Source organism: Rhinoderma darwinii, chromosome 3 (genome assembly GCF_050947455.1).
Source record: "Rhinoderma darwinii isolate aRhiDar2 chromosome 3, aRhiDar2.hap1, whole genome shotgun sequence".
NCBI lineage: Eukaryota > Metazoa > Chordata > Amphibia > Anura > Rhinodermatidae > Rhinoderma > Rhinoderma darwinii.
The window spans coordinates 3,698,855-3,723,159 of record NC_134689.1 but is presented as its reverse complement, the minus strand read 5'-3'; the positions used below and the strand labels follow the sequence as shown (position 1 = coordinate 3,723,159).

General features: G+C 41.2%; 1 protein-coding gene across 1 annotated transcript in view; it reads left to right on the top strand.

The window, feature by feature from the left end:
- Positions 1 to 23,387: 23,387 nt before the first annotated feature.
- Positions 23,388 to 24,305, top strand: part of CECR2 (CECR2 histone acetyl-lysine reader) — a 41,595-nt gene continuing 40,677 nt past the window's right edge. Inside the window, exon 1 of the mRNA XM_075855682.1 lies at positions 23,388 to 23,558. Within this exon, the coding sequence (XP_075711797.1) occupies positions 23,445 to 23,558 (114 nt within the window). The 5' untranslated portion in view covers positions 23,388 to 23,444. The remainder of the gene's footprint in view (positions 23,559 to 24,305) is intronic.

The following is a 24,305-nucleotide window of genomic DNA, read 5'->3' as shown; positions in this document are numbered from 1 at the left end:
TGCTGATGTCCTGGTCACAGGTGTCCCCCTCACCGGCTGAGCTGGAGTCCATGGGTAAAGCCACCTGCTCTGCAGGCAGCTCGCTGCACGTACTCCGCTGACCAGACGCACCCGGACACATTTCCTCCTCCTCACCCTCATCATCCGTCTGCTTTCCAGGGTCACAGACACCCTTCATTGCCCGGAACCGATCATCATTAAGGAGTTTCTCCTTGAAAGGTCCACTATTCTCCAAAATAAACTTGCGTTTTTCTTTCAGGGCATCCACCTCAGATTTGAGATCCCTGATAGTCGCCATTACTACCAACCTCTTTGCTCCAGAAGTGACGTGCGACCGAACCCGGGCTGCTTTCAGCTCCTCCTGGAGCTTCCGAATGGCCTTCCCGGCGTCCTCATACCCACGGAGGCACTCCGCAACACGGGAGCTAAAGGTGGTTGTTGACTCCGTGGCACGTAGTTCACCCCAATCTGCCTCCACACCATCATGGGTGCTCTGCTGCACATCTCCAGGAGCGATCCTGCTGGCTGCAACACCAGGAACCTTGCGGCTTTCCTGGCTTTCTGTCCTGGTTTCAGGCGGGGGCAGGATCGGGGCCACATCGCTGTGACCCCGACTAGATCTTCTCACCCCCACAACTTCGGCGGGTTGCTGAACGCTCCCGCTACCCGCCGGCCTAGACCGGGTAACAGGAGGCTGAGAAGCACTTGGCTGGGAAGAACTTCCTCTCATCCCAAGCAGCAAACTCTCTCCCTGGAGAGGAAAGAGCCGACACCCGGAAAGAGCTTCCTCCAACACCCAGACAGCACACACCCGCTCCTCCTGTCCTGTATACTGGGGGTAATTCTCAGTATCTGTATTATTCTGTATATATGGACACTGCACAGTACCACTTCTCCTGTCCTGTATACTGGGTGTAATTCTCAGTATCTGTATTATTCTGTATATATACACTGCACAGTACCACTTCTTCTGTCCTGTATACTGGGTGTAATTCTCAGTATCTGTATTATTCTGTATATATGGACATTGCACAGTACTACTTCTCATCTTTTTTAATAAATGTTAACAAACATACACATGCCATAAATCCGCACATACAATACACGGGTCAAAAACCAACACAAAATGAACAAGTTATAAACACATTATCAATCTCGGCCGCCTCCTCTCTGGTCCAGATCACATTCCTACCAGCACTCAGTCTTCTGTATTATAACTCACATCATCCACACATCACTCATCATCCACACATCACTCTCATCATCCACACGTCACTCACATCAGTATAAATACAAATACACAAAACTCATAGTCACAAAATCAATCCAGACGCCTCAAAAGAACAAAATCAGTAACAGTCTAAAAAATAAAATAAATAAAATTGTTAAACCACAATAAAACCAAAAACTGACCCTAACCGGTCCATGTGCCCATCAAAATATATTAACCAAGGAAAAATGAGAAATTCCTACATGAGAAAACACAACATGAGCCTAATCAGCAAATAACCCCCCCCCCCTTTTTTTTTTTTTTTTTTTTAATTTGTAATTTTTTTTTTTACATTTTTACATTTTTTTTTTTTTTTTTTTTCCCTCCACCCTTTTTCTTAACCACAAATCCGCAATATGAATACCAATTAGTAACCAATATATACAATATATACAAAGTAATACTGAACATACATATATATATATATAATATATACACATACCCAATTCAAGACCAATGTCTAGTCCAAAGTCCGTACCTTTAAGCTCCGACCGACACCATCGTCCATCCTTCAATGTCTCTTTGATCGGGCCCGGCTTTTTCTTATTATTTGTACCCCCCCTCCCCCCCTTTCCCCCCTCCCCACCTAACACCTAACCCCCTGACATCTATACAAAAATACTACACTCTACAAGATATAGTAAGTAAAGACTCGGCCTGTACAATGGCATACATTACCTGACATAACACATAACACATCCTTAACAAATCCTACCCACAAGGCCCTGGTTCGGTACCTGCAAGCCCTATATCCATCATCAACTATAAAGAAAACAAAAAGCTACAGTGACAGCATTAGCCCCCCACCAGGAATAGAGACGACTAGACTAGGGCACGCTGAAGGAGAAACCCCTCCAAAGCATGGAGGCCCTACTCGTGCCCAGTCTCTCGAACTCCAAAGAACGAACCTTCCCCAGGTCACCGAGAATGTTCCTCACCACCTCTTCCTCCGGGAGGGTTTTTTGTCTGGTTGATACAAAACACCGTGCGTTCCACGTGCCGTACCTGACCGCTAAGCTGACTAAGAATAAAGTGCCCCGATCTCGACCACCCAGGTGTCTGAATGTTCCATAGGCCCATTCCGCATAGGAGAGACCGGTCAGACCAGGCCAACCAATGGAGGCACCCACCCTGCTGTAGACCCCTGTATTGAGGGGACAATGAAGCAGGAAGTGCTCCATGCTTTCCAGCACGCCGCCACACTCCTCCCGGGGACAACCCCTTTCCTCAGGGTTCCTGTGTTTCAAGTTGTCCCTCACATACAGTTTCCCATGGAAGCAACGCCAAGCCAAGTCCCAAAACTTTAAAGGGATCCTACTAGAATTTAAAACCCTCAAACCAACCTCCAGATCCCGACTTGGGCAGTCCCTGAGCGCCAGGGGCTTCTGGAAATGGGTCAACAGAACCCTGTTGTCAAGGAGCCTCCTTGACAGAGTCCTGATCTCCCACATCCCCAGACCCCACCGGCGAATTGTTTTCAGAACCACGGTAGCGTAAGCCGGAAGATGCCCATGCGGCGTGCGAAGGTCCTTCACTTGCCCTCCTGTCTCCCATTCCTGGAAGAAAGGCCGAAACCACCCCCTGCAGGAGACTACCCACGGAGGAGCCCTCTCTTGCCAGAGGTTTGACATGTTGATCTTTACAAAGGTATTAACCAGGAATACCACCGGGTTGACCATACACAACCCCCCTAGTCTCCTCGTACGGTATGTCACCTCCCTCTTGACTAGGTTCAGCTTATTCCCCCATAACATCTGGAAGAACAAGCTGTAGACCCGAGTCCAGAGAGGTTCTGGCAAGATGCAGACACTGCCCAAATAGATTAACAAAGGGAGCAGGTAAGTTTTGATCAAGTTGACCCTTTCCCTGAGGGTCAAAGACCAACCCTTCCACTGGTCGACCTTCTGAGCGGCGATCTTTAGCCTGCTGTCCCAATTTTGTTTGGGGTAATCCCCCTGGCCAAATTCGATGCCGAGAATTTTTACAAACTCCTGAGGCCCTGGAAGAGTGTCCGAGAGATCAAAGGTAGGATCTCCCCCTCCCAGCCAGAGACTCTTACACTTATCCTGGTTGATCATGGACCCGGATGCCTCCGAGTAGCGGTCAACTTCAGACATCACCCACTCTGCCTCCCCTCTCGAGGACACAAAGACGGTGACGTCATCCGCATACGCCACCACTCTCAGAGTGGCTTCCGAGGCTGCCAAGTCCATGCTGACTCCCACCAACGGTCCACGATCTACCCTCCTAAGGAAGGGGTCAATCGCGAACACGTATAAAAGCGGGCTCAGCGGGCAACCCTGGCGAACCCCAGACCCAACCTCAAAAGAGCGGCCAATCCAACCGTTCACAAGCGGAAAACTCTCTGCCCCTGCATACAAGATCTTAAGCCAATCAACAAACCCCCCCGGCAGACCATACCTCAGAAGGACCGACCAGAGATACTCGTGATCAACCCGATCAAACGCTTTTGCCTGATCCAAGGACAGCAAGTACCCCTTCCAACGGCCCGCCCTACTCTGCTCCACTGCCTCTCGGACACCGAGTACAGCGCTAAACGCGCTGCGGCCTGGAACAGAGCAATGCTGAGCCCCCGAAAGGAGCAGGGGTGCAAATTTCACCAGCCGATTAAACAGCACCTTTGCCAGAACCTTTCTGTCCACATTGAGTAGCGCTATGGGACGCCAATTCTCAATGTGCGATGGGTCTTTACCCTTTGACAGGATGATCAGGGCCGACCTCCTCATTGACTTCGGCAAAGTGCCCGAGGAAAGACACTCATTCAACACCTCAGTCAACAGGGGAACTAAAATGTCCTTAAAGGTCTTGTAAAATTCAGACGTTAAGCCATCTGGACCCGGCGACTTCTTGAGGGCAAGCCCTTCAATCGCCAGTCTCACTTCCTCTTCCCTGATCGCCTCTGCCAAGACACCAAGAGAGGGGTCTACTCCTGGTTCGGGGACAGTTTCAGCCAGGAAAGCCGACATCGCATCCCGATCAAGATCCATCTTTCCCAAGAGGTGCGAGTAAAAGGATCTGACGACCTCCAAGATCCCTGATCTGGACCTTTTCAGGGATCCTGTACTGTCCATCAGTCCTGAAACCACTTTACTATTTACTGACATCTTGCAGTTCTTGTAGGGGTCGGGCGAGCGGTACTTCCCAAAATCCCTCTCAAAAACTAAAGATGCGTGTCTATCATACTGGCAACTCTTAAGCAAAGATTTCACTCTGGAGATGTCCTCGCGGTCACCTCCAGTCGAGACAAGATGCTCGAGTTTCCTCCTCAGGCCCTGATACAGGCGGTACCTGTCCAGGCTCCTGAGGCTCGAGAGCTGGCGGAAGAAACTCGCCACCCTTTTTTTGAACATCTCCCACCACTCCGACTTACTGCTACAAAGATCCAGTAATGGTACCTGGCTCTGAAAGAAATCCTCAAAGGACCGTCTTATCTCCGCTTCTTCCAAGAGAGACGAATTGAGCCTCCAAAAGCCTCTTCCCATCCGGGGGGTCTCTGCAACATTCAGAGAAAATAAAATTAAACAGTGGTCGGAGAACTCCACCTCAACGACGGACACTGCCGAAGAGATGGCATCCTCCTTTACATAAAACCTATCTATTCTAGACCTACAACTACCTCGATAAAAGGTGAATCCCGCGTGGCCTGGGGTGTGCCGGATGTGGACATCCACCAGGCGAGCCTCACTAGCTATCCTATTTAGGGCCACACAGTCATAAGTCAGCCTGTCTCTGGAACCTCCCCTATCTTGGGACCTCGTGGCAGCATTGAAGTCCCCTCCAAAGACCACCTGCCGACTCGTAAAAAGATAGGGCTTGATCCTCATAAAGAGACTTTTCCGGTCCCAGCTGGTTTGGGGACCATAGATGTTAATGAGCCTGAGCTCCTGTCCCTTCATGAGGACATCCAAGATCAGGCACCTCCCCATTTCTAATTCAATAACCCGTCTGCATTCTACCGATGCGGTGAAAAGAACCGCCACCCCGCTACCCGGCTCGGCCGCAAGAGACCAATAAGATGGTCCACGCCTCCACTCCTTTTTCGCTTTATGTATGGCTGCCAAGTCTGTCAGCCTGGTCTCTTGCAAAAATAAAATGTCGGCCTCAATTCGGCCGAGAAAATCAAAGGCCGCAAATCTAGCCTTGTCAGATTTAATGCTGGCGACATTAATAGATGCCAGCGTCAACGGGGTGGGTGCCGCCATCCTGGGTGATTGAATTAGATGACCTTTTTCCCCTTCCCCTTGCCCTTCCCCTGGTTTTTATCACTGTCTGATGAAGAGCCGAGGGCCCTTTTGAGGGATGCTGATGTGTCCATATCCCTCCCTTCCTCCACCTCCCCGCCAGCACCACTATCAACCTCACCTCCAGGCTCCGGGACAGCGCTTCTCCCTGAGGGTTCCGCATGCCCTGAGGCAAGAAGCTGGACGCCCCCCACAGACCCCCTCGTCACCTTCGCCACATCCTCGCCCCCACACTCCTCATCTGAAGAGGAGATGTCCTTGAGGGTTTGAAAGCGGTTTGAGAGAACAACAAGAGGTGAGTCGGTTGGGCTTTCCTTAGGCACCTGGACCAGGGGAGGAGAAGATTTCTTATCTCCCTTTTTTTTCTTTTTAGCACCCTGCTTGCGCTTTTCATCTAGCCACCGTCTACTGTCCTCATCCATACTTTCATATAGCGAGGAACATGAAGAAGCGGCTTCCTCCTCCCTCTCCAACCTCCTGACCTCTTCATTCAAGTCCTGTTCCCCCAGGGCCTCAGTAGCAATGACACTTGCCCCCGGAGCAGGGCCAAGGGTTACCCCAGTTGCCAGGGGCTCCCCGAGCTCCCTACTCCTTCGACGGTTCTCCAATCGCCTTAACTTGGAGGGTGACTTGCCTTTCTTCCCTGGCCCCTCAGCCCCTTCACCTCCACCAGTGCCAACCACGGCAGGAGCAACCTCTCGGCTTTCTCCCGCTGGGCCCGCCCTGGCGTTGGCAAAGGAACGAGGGCAGCGACTGAATGGGTGACCTAGATCCCCACACAGGTGACACCGAATATCCCCACAGGATGTGGCAAGATGACCTATCCCCCCGCACAACGCACACTTCTGCACTCTGCAGTGGGCACTGAAGTGCGTGGGGTCACCACACCTGTGGCAGAGCTTCGGCTGCCCCTGGTAAAAGGCCAGGATTCGGTCCCTTCCTAAAAAGGCTGAGGAAGGGATGTGGGTGACAGTACTTCCTGAACGCTTTAATTTAACCATAAAGGTCCAGGCCCCTGACCAGATGCCAAATTCATCCCTGTTTTTTTTGGGGACCTCCGTTACCTCCCCATACCTGCTGAGCCAGGTCATAATGTCCATACAAGAAAGACACTCATTGCAAGTTAGGACGGTCACCTTCTTGATTTCGCTCTGACGAGACAACGCTTGTACAGCGAAGTCTCGCCAGCCGGGCTCATTCTTCACCAGCTCATAATTTGACCAAAAGAGCTCCAGGCCCTCCGGCCGAACAAAGCTGATGTCAAATACTGGGGTGCCATAGGGATGTATCAGGGCAAAGATGTCGATCGCCCTGAAATTCATCTTCAAGAGAAGCTCAACTATTTTTGCCCTAGGTGGGCACGTATCATTGCCTCTCCAGCGAAGACGAACAACATTCCTACGAGCCCCCCCAGGCCCGGCTGTCGGAAGGGTCCACACAGTTTCCCCTTCCCTTTCTTCTCGGAAAGCAGTCAGGCCATGCCTGTCTATCCAGAAGGACAGATCAACCGCTCGGCCCTCTACCATTATTGTTCTCTCACCCTTTTTAAGGGCCTCCAGGAGGCGCCGCTGTAAAATACCGTCCCCAGAGCCTGAAGATGAGGAAGAGGCCCCAGCAGTGACACTGGCATAACTGCGAGTAGTCACCCCTGGGGGGGCAGATGGACCGGCCTCACTAGACCTCATACCCCTGGCAGTAACATTCCCACCACTCACCCCGGCCCCAGACACAGGAGAGGGACCATTATCAATATCACTCGTACCTGCACCATTCATACCCTCACCATTATTAACAGCACTTGTACCGGCACCATTCATACCCTCACCCTCTGGACCAGCAGTAAAAAGTGTTTTTGGGCCGGATGTTATCGCCTCGGTGTCATCAGGTTTCCCCTCAACCTCATTAGCGTGACATTTATTTACTTGAGACAATCCTTCCTTCTTAGAGCCAGCAATGCCCAGACTCGCCCTCACCCCTGGCAAAGCTGGCTCCCGGACTGGGGATTCATGTGACGCAGCCACCAAAGGAATACTAGTGACTGCGCCACCGGACCCAATGACCGCAAGCTTGGGGGGACATTCAACCGTGCCGTCAGTCCCAGCAGCCCCTTCATGCTGCCGCCGCTCAGTAGCACCAACGGGTTCCAGGGACACTGGAATATTCGCTGCCAGCTCTGGTGTCGAGCTGCCCCCCATTACTGAAGAGGAAACCTGAGCACCAGAGCTTTGTTCTGCACCCAACGCTGGGCCACCAACATTATCTGGCGCTATTGACGCCTTAAAAACGCCACCAAAAACGCCACCGCTACTACGACAAGCAGGGACATCAGCCTCCATTATTACGCCATCATTAATCTCCCCGCTTTCCTGCACCGGACCCACTTCAGGGCCCGGGCTAGGCTGGATCACGGGGCTTGTGCAGCGAGCTGACCCTGCGGCCAGCTGGGGTAGCACTGGGTGGGGAACAAACTTAAAACTGACCTCCTCCACGATTTTTCCAGCCTTTCTGGATTTTAGTCGCCGCCGGGCTTTGCGCTTTGCTGCGCGCTTGGCATTAACTTTCTCCTCTGGACCCAAGTCCGCGCCAAAAGAAAAATGCTGCAGGCTCACCGGAGACTGGAGCTGCCGTATTTCCGCCATCAGCCTCCCACCTGAATTGCTGCTGCTGATGTCCTGGTCACAGGTGTCCCCCTCACCGGCTGAGCTGGAGTCCATGGGTAAAGCCACCTGCTCTGCAGGCAGCTCGCTGCACGTACTCCGCTGACCAGACGCACCCGGACACATTTCCTCCTCCTCACCCTCATCATCCGTCTGCTTTCCAGGGTCACAGACACCCTTCATTGCCCGGAACCGATCATCATTAAGGAGTTTCTCCTTGAAAGGTCCACTATTCTCCAAAATAAACTTGCGTTTTTCTTTCAGGGCATCCACCTCAGATTTGAGATCCCTGATAGTCGCCATTACTACCAACCTCTTTGCTCCAGAAGTGACGTGCGACCGAACCCGGGCTGCTTTCAGCTCCTCCTGGAGCTTCCGAATGGCCTTCCCGGCGTCCTCATACCCACGGAGGCACTCCGCAACACGGGAGCTAAAGGTGGTTGTTGACTCCGTGGCACGTAGTTCACCCCAATCTGCCTCCACACCATCATGGGTGCTCTGCTGCACATCTCCAGGAGCGATCCTGCTGGCTGCAACACCAGGAACCTTGCGGCTTTCCTGGCTTTCTGTCCTGGTTTCAGGCGGGGGCAGGATCGGGGCCACATCGCTGTGACCCCGACTAGATCTTCTCACCCCCACAACTTCGGCGGGTTGCTGAACGCTCCCGCTACCCGCCGGCCTAGACCGGGTAACAGGAGGCTGAGAAGCACTTGGCTGGGAAGAACTTCCTCTCATCCCAAGCAGCAAACTCTCTCCCTGGAGAGGAAAGAGCCGACACCCGGAAAGAGCTTCCTCCAACACCCAGACAGCACACACCCGCTCCTCCTGTCCTGTATACTGGGGGTAATTCTCAGTATCTGTATTATTCTGTATATATGGACACTGCACAGTACCACTTCTCCTGTCCTGTATACTGGGTGTAATTCTCAGTATCTGTATTATTCTGTATATATACACTGCACAGTACCACTTCTTCTGTCCTGTATACTGGGTGTAATTCTCAGTATCTGTATTATTCTGTATATATGGACATTGCACAGTACTACTTCTCCTGTCCTGTATACTGGGTGTAATTCTCAGTATCTGTATTATTCTGTGTATATATATGGACACTGCACAGTACCACTTCTCCTGTCCTGTATACTGGGTGTAATTCTCAGTATCTGTATTATTCTGTATATATACACACTGCACAGCACCACTTCTCCTGTCCTGTATACTGGGTGTAATTCTCAGTATCTGTATTATTCTGTATATATGGACACTGCACAGTACTACTTCTCCTGTCCTGTATACTGGGTGTAATTCTCAGTATCTGTATTATTCTGTGTATATATATGGACACTGCACAGTACCACTTCTCCTGTCCTGTATACTGGGTGTAATTCTCAGTATCTGTATTATTCTGTGTATATATATGGACACTGCACAGTACCACTTCTCCTGTCCTGTATACTGGGTGTAATTCTCAGTATCTGTATTATTCTGTATATATACACTGCACAGTATCACTTCTCCTGTCCTGTATACTGGGTGTAATTCTCAGTATCTGTATTATTCTGTATATATCGACACTGCACAGTACCACTTCTCCTGTCCTGTATACTGGGTGTAATTCTCAGTATCTGTATTATTCTGTGTATATGGACACTGCACAGTACCACTTCTCCTGCCCTGTATACTGGGTGTAATTCTCAGTATCTGTATTATTCTGTATATATCGACACTGCACAGTACCACTTCTCCTGTTCTGTATACTGGGTGTAATTCTCAGTATCTGTATTATTCAGTATATATCGACACTGCACAGTACCACTTCTCCTGTCCTGTATACTGGGTGTAATTCTCAGTATCTGTATTATTCTGTATATATCGACACTGCACAGTACCACTTCTCCTGTTCTGTATACTGGGTGTAATTCTCAGTATCTGTATTATTCAGTATATATGGACACTGCACAGTACCACTTCTCCTGTCCTGTATACTGGGTGTAATTCTCAGTATCTGTATTATTCTGTATATATCGACACTGCACAGTACCACTTCTCCTGTTCTGTATACTGGGTGTAATTCTCAGTATCTGTATTATTCAGTATATATCGACACTGCACAGTACCACTTCTCCTGTCCTGTATACTGGGTGTAATTCTCAGTATCTGTATTATTCAGTATATATCGACACTGCACAGTACCACTTCTCCTGCCCTGTATACTGGGTGTAATTCTCAGTATCTGTATTATTCTGTATATATATACACACTGCACAGTACCACTTCTCCTGTCCTGTATACTGGGTGTAATTCTCAGTATCTGTATTATTCTGTATATATATATATATATATATATATATATATACACTGCACAGTACCACATCTCCTGTCCTGTATACTGGGTGTAATTCTCAGTATCTGTATTATTCTGTATATATAGACACTGCACAGTACCACTTCTCCTGTCCTGTATACTGGGTGTAATTCTCAGTATCTGTATTATTCTGTATATATAGACACTGCACAGTACCACTTCTCATCTTTTTTAATAAATGTTAACAAACATACACATGCCATAAATCCGCACATACAATACACGGGTCAAAAACCAACACAAAATGAACAAGTTATAAACACATTATCAATCTCGGCCGCCTCCTCTCTGGTCCAGATCACATTCCTACCAGCACTCAGTCTTCTGTATTATAACTCACATCATCCACACGTCACTCACCATCTACACGTCACTCACATCAGTATAAATACAAATACACAAAACTCATAGTCACAAAATCAATCCAGACGCCTCAAAAGAACAAAATCAGTAACAGTCTAAAAAATAAAATAAATAAAATTGTTAAACCACAATAAAACCAAAAACTGACCCTAACCGGTCCATGTGCCCATCAAAATATATTACCAAGGAAAAATGAGAAATTCCTACATGAGAAATCACAACATGAGCCTAATCAGCAAATAACCCCCCCCTTTTTTTATTTTTTTATTTTTGTAATAATTGTTTCATTTTTTTTTTTCCCCTCCACCATATTTCTTAACCACAAATCCGCAATATGAATACCAATTAATAACCAATATATACAATATATATATTAATAGTATGATTATTTATTATCAGTATTATTATTAGTAGTATTATTATCATCAGTGGTTTTATAAGTATTATTGGGGTTATTAGTAGTGTTACTAATATTATCCTCATCAGCATCAGTAGTAGTATTATTAGTATGATTATTATTATCAGTAGTATTATAAGTATTAGTCGGGTTATCAGTAGTAGTATTATTAGTATGATTATTATTATCAGTAGTATTATAAGTATTAGTGGGGTTATCAGTAGTAGTATTATTAGTATGATTATTATTATCAGTAGTATTATTAGTATTAGTGGAGTTATCAGTATTAGTAGTATTATTAGTATGATTGTTATCAGTAGAATTATAAGTATTAGGCCGGATTCACACGAGCGTGTGCGTTTTGCGCACGCAAATAACGCAGCGTTTTGTGTGCGCAAAAGGCACTTAACAGCTCCGTGTGTCAGCCCCGTATGATGCGCGGCTGCGTAATTTTCGCGCAGCCGCCATAATTATGACACTCCGTAGTAGTATTATTAGTATGATTATTATTATCAGTAGTATTATAAGTATTAGAGGGGTTGTCAGTGGTAGTATTATTAGTAAGATTATTATCAGCAGTATTATAAGTATTAGTGGGGTTATCAGTGGTAGTATTATTAGTATGATGAGTTTTATTATCAGTAGTATTAGAAGTATTAGTGGGGTTATCAGTAGTATTATTAGTATGATTATTATCAGTAGTATTATAAGTATTAGTGGGGTTATCAGTAGTATTATTAGTATGATTATTATTATCAGTAGTATTATAAGTATTAGTGGGGTTAGCAGTAGTAGTATTATTAGTAAGATTATTATCAGCAGTATTATAAGTATTAGTGGGGTTATCAGTGGTAGTATTATTAGTAAGATTATTATCAGTAGTATTACAAGTATTAGTCGGGTTATCAGTAGTAGTATTATTAGTATGATTATTATCAGTAATATTATAAGTATTAGTGGGGTTATCAGTAGTAGTATTATTATTATGATTATTAGCAGTAGTATTATAGGTATTAGTTGGTTTAACAGAAGTAGTATTATTAGTATGATTATTATTAGTATTAGAAGTATTAGTGGGGTTATCAGTAGTAGTATTATTAGTAAGATTATTATTAGCAGTAGTATTATAGGTATTAGTGGGGTTATCAGTAGTAGTATTATTAGTATGATTATTATTATCAGTAGTATTATAAGTATTAGTGGGGTTATCAGTAGTAGTATTATTAGTATGATTATTATTATCAGTAGTATTACAAGTATTAGTCGGTTTATCAGTAGTTGTATTATTAGTATGATTATTATCAGTAGTACTAGAAGTATTAGTAGGGTTATAAGTGGTAGTATTATTAGTAAGATTATTATCAGTAGTATTAGAAGCATTAGTGGGGTTAGTAGTACCATTATTAGTATGATTATTATTATCAGTAGTATTATAAGTATTAGTGGGGTTATCAGTAGTAATATTATTAGTATGATTATTATCAGTAGTATTATAAGTATTAGTGGGGTTATTAGTAGTAGTATTATTAGTATGATTATTATCAGTAGTATTATAAGTATTAGTGGGGTTATCAGTAGTAGTATTATTAGTATCATAATTATCAGTAGTATTATAAGTATTAGTGGGGTTATCAGTAGTAGTAGTATTATTAGTATGATTATTATTATCAGTAGTATTATAAGTATTAGTGGGGTTATCAGTAGTAGTATTATTAGTAAGATTATTATTAGCAGTAGTATTATAAGTATTAGTGGGGTTATCAGTAGTAGTATTATTAGTATGATTATTATTATCAGTAGTATTATAAGTATTAGTGGGGTTATTAGTAGTAGTATTATTAGTAAGATTATTATCAGTAGTATTATAAGTATTAGTGGGGTGATCAGTAGTAGTATTATTAGTATGATTATTATTATCAGTAGTATTATTAGTATTAGTGGGGTTATCAGTAGTAGTATTATTAGTATGATTATTATTATCAGTAGTATTATAAGTATTAGTGGGGTGATCAGTAGTAGTATTATTAGTAAGATTATTAACAGTAATATTATAAGTATTAGTGGGGTTATCAGTAGTAGTATTATTAGTAAGATTATTATCAGCAGTATTATAAGTATTAGTGGGGTTATCAGTGGTAGTATTATTAGTATGATGAGTTTTATTATCAGTAGTATTAGAAGTATTAGTGGGGTTATCAGTAGTATTATTAGTATGATTATTATCAGTAGTATTATAAGTATTAGTGGGGTTAGCAGTAGTAGTATTATTAGTATGATGAGTTTTATTATCAGTAGTATTATAAGTATTAGAGGGGTTGTCAGTAGTATTAGTATGATTATTATCAGTAGTATTATAAGTATTAGTGGGGTTATCAGTAGTAGTATTAGTAAGATTATTATCGGTAGTATTACAAGTATTAGTCGGGTTATCAGTGGTAGTATTATTAGTAAGATTATTATCAGTAGTATTACAAGTATTAGTCGGGTTATCAGTAGTAGTATTATTAGTATGATTATTATCAGTAGTATTATAAGTATTAGTCGGGTTATCAGTAGTAGTATTATTAGTAAGATTATTATTATCAGTAGTATTATAAGTATAAGGGCGGGTTCACACGTGGCGGAATTTCACTTAAATTCCGCTGCGGACACTCCGCAGCGTTAATCCGCAGCGGTGCCGTTTGTCCATTGACTTACACTTTAATTTAGCAGTGTTCGTTTAGACGAGGCGTAAAATTCCGCTGCGGAGCATAGGCTGCGGAGCGGAATTTGGTGTCCGCAGCATGCTCTGTCTGTTGCGGAGCAGTGGCGGACTCATGGCGGAATTTCTCCATTGACTTCAATGGAGAGTCAAAATTCCGCAATGAAGTCTGCAGATATTATGTGTGCTGCGGAGCGTATTGGTTTTACTACCATGACATTTCTTCATTCTGGCTGGACCTATGTATTTCTAGGTCTACAGCCAGACTGAGGAAGTCAATGGGGCTCCCGTAATGACGGGAGCGTTGCTAGGAGACGTCTGTAAATAGTCACTGTCCAGGGTGCTGAAAGAGTTAAGCGATCGGCAGTAACTGTTTCTGCACCCGGGACAGTGACTACCGATCTCAATATACATGTATCTGTAAAAAAACATATAAGTTCATACTTACCGAGAACTCCCTGCGTCTGTCTCCAGTCCGGCCTCCCAGGATGACGTTTCAGTGTAAGTGACGGCTGCAGCCAATCACAGGCCAAGCACAGGCTGCAGCGGTCACATGGACTGGCGCGTCATCCAGGGAGGTCGGGCTGGATGCCGAAAGAGGGACGCGTCACCAAGACAACGGCCGGTAAGTATGAAAATCGTTTACTTTCACTAGGGAAAGTGCTGTCCCTTCTCTCTATCCTGCACTGATAGAGAGAAGGGAAGCACTTTTCCCGCAGTCCGCAGCAGCTAGTCCGCATCAATGTACTGCACATTTTGTGCAGATCCGCTGCAGAATCTGCAACGCAGATTCTGTGCGGCATTGATGCGGACAGTTGCGGAGGAAATCCGCCACGTGTGGTCATGCCCTTAGTGGGGTTATCAGTAGTAGTATTATTAGTATGATTATTATTATCAGTAGTATTATTAGTATTAGTGGGGTTATCAGTAGTAGTATTATTAGTATGATTATTATTATCAGTAGTATTATAAGTATTAGAGGGGTTATCAGTGGTAGTATTATTAGTATGATGAGTTTTATTATCAGTAGTATTAGAAGTATTAGTGGGGTTATCAGTAGTATTATTAGTATGATTATGATTATTATCAGTAGTATTATAAGTATTAGTGGGGTTATCAGTAGTAGTATTATTAGTATGATTATTATCAGTAGTATTATAAGTATTAGTGGGGTTATCAGTATTAGTATTATTAGTAAGATTATTATTAGTATTATAAGTATTAGTCGGGTTATCAGTAGTAGTATTATTAGTATGATTATTATTATCAGTAGTATTATAAGTATTAGTGGGGTTATCAGTAGTAGTATTAGGGCATGACCACACATGGCGGAATTCCTCCGCAACTGTCCGCATCAATGCCGCACAGAATCTGCGTTGCAGATTCTGCAGCGGATCTGCACAAAATGTGCAGAAAATTGATGCGGACTGGCCGCTGCGGACTGCAGGAAAAGTGCTTCCCTTCTCTCTATGGGCGGGTTCACACATGGCGGAATTGCACTTAAATTCCGCTGCGGACACTCCGCAGCGTTAATCCGCAGCGGAGCCGTTTCTACATTGACTTTCACTTTAATTTAGCAGTGTTCGTTTACACGATGCGTACAATTCCGCTGCGGAGCATAGGCTGCGGAGCGGAATTTGGTGTCCGCAGCATGCTCTGTCTGTTGCGGAGCAGTGGCGGACTCATGGCGGAATTTCTCCATTGACTTCAATGGAGATTCAAAGTTCCGCAATGAAGTCCGCAGCTGTCATGCACATGTCATGTGTGCTGCGGATGCGTCTTGCTTTTTTTACTTGACATTTCTTCATTCTGGCTGGACCTATGTATTTCTAGGTCTACAGCCAGACTGAGGAAGTCAATGGGGCTCCCGTAATGACGGGAGCGTTGCTAGGAGACGTCAGTAAATAGTCACTGTCCAGGGTGCTGAAAGAGTTAAGCGATCGGCAGTAACTGTTTCTGCACCCGGGACAGTGACTACCGATCCCAATATACATGTATCTGTAAAAAAAAATGAAGTTCGTACTTACCGAGAACTCCCTGTTTCTGTCTCCAGTCCGGCCTCCCAGGATGACGTTTCAGTGTAAGTGACGGCTGCAGCCAATCACAGGCCAAGCACAGGCTGCAGCGGTCACATGGACTGGCGCGTCATCCAGGGAGGTCGGGCTGGATGCCGAAGGAGGGACGCGTCATAAAGACAACGGCCGGTAAGTATGAAATTCGTTTACTTTCACTAGGGAAAGTGCTGTCCCTTCTCTCTATCCTGCACTGATAGGGAGAAGGGAAGCACTTTTCCCGCAGTCCGCAGCTGCTAGTCCGCATCAATTTTCTGCACATTTTGTGCAGATCCGCAGCCGTAATCCGCAACCCGGATTAGGTGCGGCATTGATGCGGACAGTTGCGGAGGAATTCCGCCATGTGTGGTCATGCCCTATCAGTGCAGGATAGAGAGAAGGGACAGCACTTTCCCTAGTGAAAGTCAAAGAAATTCATACTTACCGCCCGTTGTCTTGGTGACGCGTCCCTCTTTCGGCATCCGGCCCGACCTCCCTGGATGACGCTCCAGTCCATGTGACCGCTGCAGCCTGTGCTTGGCCTGTGATTGGCTGCAGCCGTCACTTACACTGAAACGTCATCCTGGGAGGCCGGACTGGAGACAGACGCAGGGAGTTCTCGGTAAGTATGAACTTATATTTTTTTTTACAGATACATGTATATTGAGATCGGTAGTCACTGTCCCGGGTGCAGAAACAGTTACTGCCGATCGCTTAACTCTTTCAGCACCCTGGACAGTGACTATTTACAGACGTCTCCTAGCAACGCTCCCGTCATTACGGGAGCCCCATTGACTTCCTCAGTCTGGCTGTAGACCTAGAAATACATAGGTCCAGCCAGAATGAAGAAATGTCATGGTAGTAAAAACAATACGCTCCGCAGCACACATAAGATCTGCGGACTTCATTGCGGAATTTTGACTCTCCATTGAAGTCAATGGAGAAATTCCGCCATGAGTCCGCAACCAGTCCGCCACTGCTCCGCAACAGACAGAGCATGCTGCGGACACCAAATTCCGCTCCGCAGCCTATGCTCCGCAGCGGAATTGTACGCATCGTGTAAACGAACACTGCTAAATTAAAGTGAAAGTCAATGGAGAAACGGCTCCGCTGCGGATTAACGCTGCGGAGTGTCCGCAGCGGAATTTAAGTGAAATTCCGCCATGTGTGAACCCGCCCTTATTAGTATGATTATTATTATCAGTAGTATTATAAGTATTAGTGGGGTTATCAGTAGTAGTATTATTAGTAAGATTATTATTAGTATTATAAGTATTAGTGGGGTTATCAGTAGTATTAGTATGATTATTATCAGTAGTATTATAAGTATTAGTGGGGTTATCAGTAGTAGTATTAGTAAGATTATTATCAGTAGTATTACAAGTATTAGTGGGGTTATCAGTGGTAGTATTATTAGTAAGATTATTATCAGCAGTATTATAAGTATTAGTGGGGTTATCAGTGGTAGTATTATTAGTAAGATTATTATCAGTAGTATTACAAGTATTAGTCGGGTTATCAGTAGTAGTATTATTAGTATGATTATTATTATCAGTAGTATTATAAGTATTAGTGGGGTGATCAGTAGTAGTATTATTAGTAAGATTATTATCTGTAATATTATAAGTATTAGTGGGGTTATCAGTAGTAGTATTATTAGTAAGATTATTATCAGCAGTATTATAAGTATTAGTGGGGTTATCAGTGGTAGTATTATTAGTAAGATTATTATCAGTAGTATTACAAGTATTAGTCGGGTTATCAGTCGTAGTATTATTAGTATGATTATTATTATCAGTAGTATTATAAGTATTAGTGGGGTGATCAGTAGTAGTATTATTAGTAATATTATTATCAGTAATATTATAAGTATTAGTGGGGTTATCAGTAGTAGTATTATTAGTAAGATTATTATCAGCAGTATTATAAGTATTAGTGGGGTTATCAGTGGTAGTATTATTAGTATGATGAGTTTTATTATCAGTAGTATTAGAAGTATTAGTGGGGTTATCAGTAGTATTATTAGTATGATTATTATCAGTAGTATTATAAGTATTAGTGGGGTTAGCAGTAGTAGTATTATTAGTATGATGAGTTTTATTATCAGTAGTATTAGAAGTATTAGTGGGGTTATCAGTAGTATTATTAGTATGATTATGATTATTATCAGTAGTATTATAAGTATTAGTGGGTTTATCAGTAGTAGTATTATTAGTATGATTATTATCAGTAGTATTATAAGTATTAGTGGGGTTATCAGTATTAGTATTATTAGTATGATTATTACCAGTAGTATTATAAAGTATTTGTGGGGTTATTAGTAGTAGTATTATTAGTAAGATTATTATTAGTATTATAAGTATTAGTCGGGTTATCAGTAGTAGTATTATTAGTATGATTATTATTATTATCAGTAGTATTATAAGTATTAGTGGGGTTATCAGTAGTAGTATTATTAGTATGATTATTATTATCAGTAGTATTATAAGTATTAGTGGGGTTATCAGTTGTAGTATTATTAGTATGATTATTATTATCAGTAGTATTATAAGTATTAGTGGGGTTATCAGTAGTAGTATTATTAGTATGATTATTATCAGTAGTATTATAAGTATTAGTGGGGTTATCAGTAGTAGTATTATTAGTAAGATTATTATCAGTAGTATTATAAGTATTAGTGGGGTTATCAGTAGTAGTATTATTAGTATGATTATTATTATCAGTAGTATTATAAGTATTAGTGGGGTTATCAGTAGTAGTAGTATTAGTATGATTATTATTATCAGTAGTATTATAAGTATTAGTGGGGTTATCAGTTGTAGTATTATTAGTATGATTATTATTATCAGTAGTATTATAAGTATTAGTGGGGTTATCAGTAGTAGTATTATTAGTATGATTATTATCAGTAGTATTATAAGTATTAGTGGGGTTATCAGTAGTAGTATTATTAGTAAGATTATTATCAGTAGTATTATAAGTATTAGTGGGGTTATCAGTAGTAGTAGTATTAGTATGATTATTATTATCAGTAGCATTATAAGTATTAGTGGGGTTATCAGTAGTAGTATTATTAGTAAGATTATTATTAGTATTATAAGTATTAGTGGGGTTATCAGTAGTAGTAGTATTAGTATGATTATTATTATCAGTAGCATTATAAGTATTAGTGGGGTTATCAGTAGTAGTATTATTAGTAAGATTATTATAAGTATTAGTGGGGTTATCAGTAGTAGTATTATTAGTATGATTATTATTATCAGTAGCATTATAAGTATTAGTGGGGTTATCAGTAGTAGTATTATTAGTAAGATTATTATTAGTATTAGAAGTATTAGTGGGGTTATCAGTAGTAGTATTATTAGTAAGATTATTATTAGCAGTAGTATTATAAGTATTAGTGGGGTTATCAGTAGTAGTATTATTAGTAAGATTATTATTAGTATTAGAAGTATTAGTGGGGTTATCAGTAGTAGTATTATTAGTAAGATTATTATTAGCAGTAGTATTATAAGTATTAGTGGGGTTATCAGTAGTAGTATTATTAGTATGATTATTATTATCATCAGTAGTATTATAAGTATTAGTGGGGTTATCAGTTGTAGTATTATTAGTATGATTATTATTATCAGTAGTATTATAAGTATTAGTGGGGTTATCAGTAGTAGTATTATTAGTATGATTATTATCAGTAGTATTATAAGTATTAGTGGGGTTATCAGTAGTAGTATTATTAGTATGATTATTATTATCAGTAGTATTATAAGTATTAGTGGGGTTATCAGTAGTAGTATTATTAGTATGATTATTATTATCAGTAGTATTATAAGTATTAGTGGGGTTATCAGTAGTAGTATTATTAGTATGATTATTATTATCAGTAGTATTATAAGTATTAGTGGGGTTATCAGTAGTAGTATTATTAGTATGATTATTATTATCAGTAGTATTATAAGTATTAGTGGGGTTATCAGTAGTAGTATTATTAGTAAGATTATTATCTGTAGTATTATAAGTATTAGTGGGGTTATCAGTAGTAGTATTATTAGTATGATTATTATTATCAGTAGTATTATAAGTATTAGTGGGGTTATCAGTAGTAGTATTATTAGTAAGATTATTATCAGTAGTATTATAAGTATTAGTCGGGTTATTAGTAGTAGTATTATTAGTATAATTATTATTATCAGTAGTATTATAAGTATTAGTCGGGTTATCAGTAGTAGTATTATTAGTATGATTATCAGTAGTATTATAAGTATTAGTGGGGTTATCAGTAGTAGTATTATTAGTATGATTATTATTATCAGTAGTATTATAAGTATTAGTGGGGTTATCAGTATTAGTATTATTAGTATGATTATCATCAGTAGTATTATAAGTATTAGTCGGGTTATCAGTAGTAGTATTATTAGTATGATTATTATTATCAGTAGTATTAGAAGTATTAGTGGGGTTATCAGTAGTAGTATTATTAGTAAGATTATTATCAGTAGTATTATAAGTATTAGTGGGGTTATCAGTAGTAGTATTATTAGTAAGATTATTATTATCAGTAGTATTAGAAGTATTAGTGGGGTTATTAGTAGTATTATTAGTATGATTATTATTATTATCAGTAGTATTATAAGTATTAGTCGGGTTATCAGTAGTAGTATTATTAGTATGATTATTATCAGTAGTATTAGAAGTATTAGTGGGGTTATCACTAGTAGTATTATTAGTATGATTATTATTATCAGTAGTATTATAAGTATTAGTGGAGTTATCAGTAGTAGTATTATTAGTATGATTATTATTATCAGTAGTATTAGAAGTATTAGTGGGGTTATCAGTAGTAGTATTATTAGTATGATTATTATTATCAGTAGTATTATAAGTATTAGTGGAGTTATCAGTAGTAGTATTATTAGTATGATTATTATCAGTAGTATTATAAGTATTAGTGGGGTTATCAGTAGTAGTATTATTAGTATGATTATTATTATCAGTAGTATTATAAGTATTAGTGGGGTTATCAGTAGTAGTATTATTAGTATGATTATTATCATCAGTAGTATTATAAGTATTAGTCGGGTTATCAGTAGTAGTATTATTAGTATAATTATTATCAGTAGTATTATAAGTATTAGTGGGGTTATCAGTAGTAGTATTATTAGTATAATTATTATTATCAGTAGTATTATAAGTATTAGTGGGGTGATCAGTAGTAGTATTATTAGTATGATTATTATCAGTAGTATTATAAGTATTAGTCGGGTTATCAGTAGTAGTATTATTAGTATGATTATTATCAGTAGTATTATAAGTATTAGTGGGGTTATCAGTAGTAGTATTATTAGTAAGATTATTATTAGTATTATAAGTATTAGTCGGGTTATCAGTAGTAGTATTATTAGTATGATTATTATCATCAGTAGTATTATAAGTATTAGTCGGGTTATCAGTAGTAGTATTTTTAGTATGATTATTATTATCAGTAGTATTATAAGTATTAGTCGGGTTATCAGTAGTAGTATTATTAGTATGATTATTATCATCAGTAGTATTATAAGTATTAGTGGGGTTATCAGTAGTAGTATTATTAGTATAATTATTATTATCAGTAGTATTATAAGTATTAGTCGGGTTATCAGTAGTAGTATTATTAGTATGATTATTATCATCAGTAGTATTATAAGTATTAGTGGGGTTATCAGTAGTAGTATTATTAGTATAATTATTATTATCAGTAGTATTATAAGTATTAGTGGGGTTATCAGTAGTAGTATTATTAGTATGATTATTATCATCAGTAGTATTATAAGTATTAGTGGAGTTATCAGTAGTAGTATTATTAGTATAATTATTATTATCAGTAGTATTATAAGTATTAGTGGGGTTATCAGTAGTAGTATTATTAGTATAATTATTATTATCAGTAGTATTATAAGTATTAGTGGGGTTATCAGTAGTAGTATTATTAGTATGATTATTATTATCAGTAGTATTATAAGTATTAGTGGGGTTATCAGTAGTAGTATTATTAGTATGATTATTATCAGTAGTATTATAAGTATTAGTCGGGTTATCAGTAGTAGTAGTATTAGTATGATTATTATTATTAGTAGTATTATAAGTATTAGTGGGGTTATCAGTAGTAGTATTATTAGTAAGATTATTATCAGTAGTATTATAAGTATTAGTGGGGTTATCAGTAGTAGTATTATTAGTAAGATTATTATCAGTAGTATTATAAGTATTAGTGGGGTTATCAGTAGTAGTATTATTAGTATGATTATTATTATCAGTAGTATTATAAGTATTAGTGGGGTTATCAGTAGTAGTATTATTAGTATGATTATTATTATCAGTAGTATTATAAGTATTAGTCGGGTTATCAGTAGTAATATTATTAGTATGATTATTATCAGTAGTATTATAAGTATTAGTGGGGTTATCAGTAGTAGTATTATTAGTATGATTATTATTATCAGTAGTATTATAAGTATTAGTGGGGTTATCAGTAGTAGTATTATTAGTATGATTATTATTATCAGTAGTATTATAAGTATTAGTCGGGTTATCAGTAGTAGTAGTATTAGTATGATTATTATTATTAGTAGTATTATAAGTATTAGTCGGGTTATCAGTAGTAGTATTATTAGTATGATTATTATCAGTAGTATTATAAGTATTAGTGGGGTTATCAGTAGTAGTATTATTAGTATGATTATTATTATCAGTAGTATTATAAGTATTAGTCGGGTTATCAGTAGTAATATTATTAGTATGATTATTATCAGTAGTATTATAAGTATTAGTGGGGTTATCAGTAGTAGTATTATTAGTATGATTATTATTATCAGTAGTATTATAAGTATTAGTGGGGTTATCAGTAGTAGTATTATTAGTAAGATTATTATCAGTAGTATTATATGTATTAGTGGGGTTATCAGTAGTAGTATTATTAGTATGATTATTATTATCAGTAGTATTATAAGTATTAGTGGGGTTATCAGTAGTAGTATTATTAGTATGATTATTATCAGTAGTATTATAAGTATTAGTGACTGGAGCGGCGTTCCCAGCAGCCTTACTGATTTTATAATTATTATTATTATTATTATAGTATTGTTAGTATTTTCTCTTCAGTACGAGGGGTAGATGGGCGTGTCGTTACCGTACAGTGGGCGTGGTTCGGTAAAGTTTGGATGGATATATTAGAGAGGGCGGAAGCGGGCGTGGAATTATCGTGCAGTGGGCGTGGCTTTGTATGGTGGGCGGTGTCACGTCGCCAGTCCCGCCCACCGCTCCCATCTGTTCCTCCCCGGCCGGGGCTCACATTGTGGCCGCTCGTCCCGCACGCTGTGTCCGGGCTCGGGGTGCTGCCCTCGGGATGCCCCCGGACGGTGCCCTGGGAGAGCTCCGCTCCTGCTGGCGGGTCCCAGCTATTGCCCACTTTTGCTCCCTGTTCCGCACCGCCTTCCAGCTGCCCGACTTCGAGATTGAGGTGAGTCCCGGGTATCAGCCTGAGCGTGGGGTCACTGTGTCCGGATCCAGGATAGAGGGCGAGATACCAACTACCCCCAACTACTACTACTGGTGGTGACCGTAATGTGGACTGTGCTGTGTGAATGGGTTCAGTGCCCGAGGATGATGGGAGTAACTTTCCTCTGAGTATTAGTGCGGTGATGCTGAGTAATATCACCCCGCCCCCAATACTCAGTCCCCATTACTGCCCCATGTCCACAACGCTCAGCGAAAGTTACTCCCAACTTTATGGATGGAGGTGTGGTAGTAGTAATGGGTCTCTGATGGAGTAACACACCTGATGTTACTACCTCTACCCATAATACACTGAGTCCTGTTACACCCCTTATCCCCTTGACACTCAGTAGTAACCCCCCATTCCATGAATACCTTCGGTAGAAGCCCCCATCCCATCAATACCATCGGCAGTAGCCCCCATCCCGTCAATACGCTCGGCGGTCGCCCCCATCCCGTCAATACGCTCGGCGGTCGCCCCCATCCCGTCAATACGCTCGGCGGTCGCCCCCCATCCCGTCAATACGCTCGGCGGTCGCCCCCATCCCGTCAATACGCTCGGCGGTCGCCCCCATGGTGCCGTCGGCGGTCGCCCCCCGCCCCCATGGTGCCGTCGCCCCCCCCCCCATGGTGCCGTCGGCGGCCGCCCCCCCCCCATGGTGCCGTCGGCGGCCGCCCCCCGCCCCCATGGTGCGCCGTCGGCGGCCGCCCC